Raw genomic sequence first — 6,000 nt, forward strand, 5'->3', positions numbered from 1 at the left:
AGGTAAGCGGCTTATTCCACCCCACCCCCAACCTGGCATCCATGGGATTCAGATAAAATAAACACAGCGTAATCAAATACGGCTGCTGCAGCAAAATTGCTTTCAGATGTAATGAAATAGGTTAAGGGAGCGCACGGCGGTGGGGAGCGCGTGAAGCCCAGCCCTCGCCTGGATACGGGACTGGAGGGGATTGATCCTATCAACGCAGAGCCGTGGATATCAACGGTGCCAAACTAGCGTGTTTGGAGTCAACACGCATCCAGGGAAACCCTGCCAACCTCAGGCCAGGGAGAATAGACTGTGGTACACTAAGCAAAGCTCCACACTGGGGAGCTACCGGCGTGGAGGGATGGGAGACTGTGAGAGAGTGCAGAGGTAGTGGATAGACTCAGAGAGCGCTGAGCTAGTGGATGAACTGGGGGGGGGGGGCTATAGGGAGTTTAAAGAGGAAGGCAAAGTAAACTGCTCAAATGTCCACACAGGGAACAAAAACACAAACATTTTTAAATCTATTTCTAAAAAGGTGCCAATAACAAAACATACTCAAGCCAAAACAGCCATTAGAATGGCAGTAATCCAGTTACCAGCCAGTGTTGCTAAATAAAACACATATAAAAACAGAATAAATCAATCGCAGTAAATCTTGAATATGAATGGAAAAACTCTTAAAGCTTAAATCCAGATCGCGATTTAGGTGTGTAAATACTGTGCCGGCGGCAGCGAGTGTGGCGAACCCTGGCCGGGAGATTGATGTCACGGGAGTGTGGAGGAGCACGATGAGCAGGACAGTACTAATGAGGCCATCGCCCCGGCTGTACGACCCTGCGCCCACACCGCCGTGTCGGCCCGGTGCTCGCTTGACACGACGACAGGTCAAGGTGACCTGTCCCCCCCCCCCCCCTTCCACCGCCCCACCGCGTCGGATCGTCAGCCCTGGACAGCGCCATGCCCCTAACACCGCCAACTGTGGCCGTTTGCTTTTCATTCCCGGGGTTAATGAGGATGACAGGTCCTCGGGGTAATTGATAAGTAATTAGCTTGTGGAAGGTGATGGGGCTCCACTATGACACACGCTGTTAGGTAAAAGCAATAGCAATTACTGATACGTAGACGAGGCGGTGCTTTTAAATATCTAAACGATTCCAGCCCATTGGGTTTCACTCGCTGCTGGCCTTGTCAGTTAATCAACAATGCCTGGCTGATTTCAAATAATTACAAGAGGGCAGAGACAGAGACATCTCACCCATTGAAAAGAGGGGTCATGATGGTGGGAGTAAAACAATAGCAGCTGTTAACAGGCTCAGCGTGGATTCAATAAAAACGCTAACACTTACCGAATAAAGACATGGTGTGAAGCTTATTACCGTTTCGGACTCGCAGCTGAACCATGAAGGGCCATAGCCCAGAACATCACCTGTTCCGACCAAATATGTAAGACGGGCCCAAGCCTCCGAGGAGCTGGCGAGGTCGTATTGTTTGACGCACACAGGGCTGTATCATGGCTCATTTGTTTGGCTTTGAAAAGGTATGTTTTCCAGGTGGAGCACAGTACACCCTCTGTTTTCATTTCAGTAGCAGCCAAGCAAGAACACTAGCGCTACTGTTGGGAGTGTGCAATAAAACAGGCAAGTAAATCATTTAGCCAACTGTAGGCCTATCTATCAAATACAAATCGAGTTGTACTGGTGGGTGGCGGATCTATGAATTGAGTTCATGTTTATTGATAACTTATTTAAGTTGTTTATTGTATTTGTGTTTTCCGTTCATTGCCATTATTTGCAATGACCAGATTTGTAGTGACGTTTATTGTTGTAGTGTATCCAGTGCATCAATAAGTCCCACTCGATGTCATTTTTTAACAACAGTTTGCCCGACAGTGAAATATATTGCTTTCAGAATGCTTCTCTCAAGCCTTCGAAAAAACGATTTTGAAACATCCCTGCCAAAACACTCCAAGGGCTCCAAGTGTCCAGACTGATATCAATACAAGAATCAGCTTACTCACAAAAAAATCGGCAGGGCCGACAAAAAAAAACGACTCTACACTAAAAAGGACCGAACCGGGGACAGATACAAGACGGGATCAATGGCGGTATTAAACCCAGTGGAGACACAGACGGTACGATGCTTAATGTCAAAAGGGTCCTGTTCTCTGACAGCGAGGACACCGGTGGGTGAAGGCCTGTAGGAGGACCGTGTCATCTTCAAAGTCAGCCGCTGTCATATACGGTTTCAGTCATCCGGCACCGGCCCCATGTCTGCTCATACATGTATGATGAGAGTGCATTACACCGCCACAAACAGCCGCTTAGGCGTGCTGCTTAGTTCATACCGCCACATGCATGTGTGCACACGCACTGCATGTGCACCACATGTGCATTTCCACGCACACTTGCACACGCACACGACTCTTCTCCGACCCTATCAGCTTTAACACTACACTCAGTCCCAAGTGCTATATGGCAGGTCAAGCGAAATGTAATAGAACCATAATTACTAATGACCAGAACAGGTTAAGCGTGTTAACAGATAGGAGGTGGCAAATTGACGACCAGCTCCAATCGAGTGGATCCTCCCTGTTTTTTGCCTGTGTGTCCATGTCCACGCGGTGGATCCAATCACAGCGATGCAGTACTGCTGGTGTGTATGTTGCTGTCAGCTTTAATGCAATTGTCACACTAGCTGTGGGAGTTAGAGGAGAGTATCAACCTGCTGTTGTTGTTATTATTGCGTGCCATATGGCGACGTGAGATTATTATGAGTTGTCTGCAAATAACTATATCGAAGATGGTGTTGTTGATGTATTACCACACGGAATGGTGGGGTTAAAGGTCAACCTCATACTATTAGTCAAGACTACTAGATTAAATTACCTCCTCCATGTGGGTATTTATTTATTGTGAGTATTCTTCTTGATGTTTATGATCGCTTGTCTGACACAGACTCTCATAAGGGTATAATTAAGCAGGTGTCTAATTAAAAACTATAATGAGTTGGAATCAATGCACGTAGTGTAATGATTCTGGCAGTGTGTGTGTGTGTGTGTGTGTGTGTGTGTGTGTGTGTGTGTGTGTGTGTGTGTGTGTGTGCGCGCGCGCGCGCGCGTGCGTGCGTGTGTGATGACTTATCTGGTGTGTCTTTGCCAATTAGAGATTGCGTTGTAAACAGGGGTCATTGAATATAAACTAACGTCACATAAAACACACAAGCCAAAACGAACGCACAACAGCCACACTTGATTGTTTAGGTTGACCTGTCGCAATTGATAAAAGCATCATTGAAGCAAAAATATCCCGACATAATCGTGAACTAATCATCCAGCATATGTGACAAGAAAGCCCTTACCTCCAGCAATTCCAGGCTTATGAAACTGGTGATAGAAAATCCATCAATGATATCCTCTTCCTGAGAACTGGATTCTGGTCTCTTCCTGCGAGGGGGGCGAGAGGCTCTGTCAGCGGGTGTGGAGTGTGGGGTCTTCTGACCACGCAGGGAGGCGGCATCTCTCCCAGGACTTTGCTCTCTGTCGGAGCAAGACGAATTGTGGTTTGGACTGTGGGCATCTTTGCCGCCAGGCTCCCGTCTGCGTACTCTCTCGCGTTTGGAACGGGATCTCCGACTCTGCTTCAATTTTCCATCCATTTTAGAAATGTTGCAATCAGAAATCGCTCTGTAAGATCACCGAATGTAGAGGAGCTCCCTGTGCGGTCAACCAAAAATAACACACCGACTCTGGTAGCCTATTATTACAAGTGTGTGTGTGTGTGTGTGTGTGTGTGTGTGTGTGTGTGTGTGTGTGTGTGTGTGTGTGTGTGTGTGTGTGTGTGTGTGTGTGTGTGTGTGTGTGTGTGCGTGTGCGCGCGTTTTAATGTGAGTGCGTGTTTATGTGAGCGTGTGTATGTTTATGTGAGTGTGTGTATGTCTATATACTACAATGGACAAATGTAGACTAATAGAACTCGCGGGATGACCTTGACCATAAACCTCACGGATCTCCTACATTTATACAAATGTTCCAAGAAGCCCATGCAGGCGAGAAAAAGCGATGCAAATCCACACGTATTTGTCACGATGTATGGACTATGTCGACGCGTTCTTCATTCAGGCAGACGCAAAACAGTGAAATAGTTGAAATCCATGCATTCCACTTGCTTTGCAACTTTGTTGCATTGGAATAACACAAATGTTGGAGCCTAGCTGCATAGCGCAGACAGTGCAGAGCAACCATGTCGCTGCTGCTGCCGCCGCTGCTGCCCCTTGTTTTCCACCACCCAATCCATGGTCCGCTGTCAAAAAAAAAAAGAGCCCGTAATATATCCGTCAAATAACCCGCTGGACACGGAACACTTCTGCGTGTTTAATAAGTCAAATAACCCTATACACAGGGATGTACAAGTTGCAACGCTACGCCGTATTCCTCTATGACAAGTTCCACCGTAAACGCTGCGCGCGAGGGGCAGGAATCCCAAGTCTCGAGCTACTTATGCGCATTTTTTGGGGGGTAAACGATCCGATCCGTCCGCAAAAGACAGCGATCCACGGCGTAATCAAACTCCCCGAGCGATGTGACGAAGCGATTCCAGGTGAAACGGGCTAGGATTTGTACGAATCCAGTGCGAGCGATCCGTCCTTGGTCGCTCAGTTCGCTCGTGCCTCATCGTATTTTCTCCTCGCATAAATACGGCTTTGATAAGTGTCCTTAAAGCGACAGGAGTGATTAAAATCTCCTCTCTCGTATCCCCCTTCAATCGAGATTAAACAGAACAATAAAGCTTGACACAACCTCCTTAAGTCTCAGGTGTATTTCCTCCGGCTATTGCCTACGGGTTTAAAGAAGCTAGTTTGGAAAACACAAATGTTCCCATCGTCTGTGTGTGTGTGTGTGTGTGTGTGTGTGTGTGTGTGTGTGTGTGTGTGTGTGTGTGTGTGTGTGTGTGTGTGTGTGTGTGTGTGTGTGTCTGCCCACACTTTGACACGAGGCTCTATTATTCCGTCTGTCAATGCCAGCGCCTCATCATCACACATTACACGCCGATGTTGGGCTGTCAGCGTGAGAAATGCCGGGTACATGTGTCACAATTTGACAGCTTCCCATTCTGACCGCGTTGGAATAGCCTACGCCGTCACGCCACATGCTCTGCCCTCTGTTTAGATCACAGCACTGGGCCACAGCGAGGTACCTTGTAGGAATTGGTAATGTGCAATCATCTGACAACTTGTTTTTCTTGTCACTGACATGTAGTAAATATGTACTTAACAGCTCTATTTGTAGGCCTCCAAACACTAAAGATCAAAATGGAATGAATCAAATGATAAAAGAAAAGCATAGCATACCCCGGAGGAAGGTATTTGCATGTTGTTTTGCTTAACTATAAACCTGCCTGCTCGGTTTGAATACGCGTCATGAAGACACTAAAAGATAGCTGAAGTGGCTTTGTATGTCCAGTGGAAAAAAGTAACTTTGGTCCAGCTTTTGTTTTGTTGCTTTACTGTTCAATGGGGAACTACTCGTGGGCTAATACGGGATATCAGGACACATTTTCAAACTTCCTTGTAAGCCCTCTCACCTGATAAAGAATGCCACAAATGCGCAAAAGGAATCCACTCATCATCCAGTAGTACATGACTAGCGAACAATAACGTACTTTACTGTACTGGAGAGGATGTGCAAGGTTGCGCTACTGTACTGCAACCTATTCACTATTACTTATATAGCCTTATTACAAGGATCTTCTCAATGCTGTGGAACACTCCGTTCACCTGCGTGGGCCTTCCAGACTTCTGGGCCAATTCTTTTTCGATAAGGATTGTTGTTAAGCATATATTGACCGCTGTCCAGGAAAGTGGATTTTTGCCTCTGATTCACGGCTTTTGTATCACTCTGCAAGTAGTCCGGTAACTTATCAACCCCAGCAGAATCGCTTGCTAAGCGACGTCAATGTCTTTGGCTGACTATCTCTCTGCTGATCAACACTACGAATGCTGGTGACAAATAAATTG

The 6,000-nt window shown here is 46.7% G+C and overlaps 1 protein-coding gene across 1 annotated transcript in view; it reads right to left on the reverse strand.

Moving 5' to 3' along the window:
• Positions 1-4,658, reverse strand: part of LOC311343265 (fibrosin-1-like protein) — a gene marked incomplete at its 3' end in the record, with an annotated part of 73,739 nt that extends 69,081 nt beyond the window's left edge. The window contains exon 1 of the mRNA XM_084468143.1: positions 3,346-4,658. Coding sequence (XP_084324269.1) covers positions 3,346-3,642 — 297 coding nt within the window. The 5' untranslated portion in view covers positions 3,643-4,658. The remainder of the gene's footprint in view (positions 1-3,345) is intronic.
• Positions 4,659-6,000: the final 1,342 nt, after the last annotated feature.

The sequence above is a fragment of the Micromesistius poutassou genome (assembly GCF_964030765.1).
Source record: "Micromesistius poutassou genome assembly, chromosome: 5".
NCBI lineage: Eukaryota > Metazoa > Chordata > Actinopteri > Gadiformes > Gadidae > Micromesistius > Micromesistius poutassou.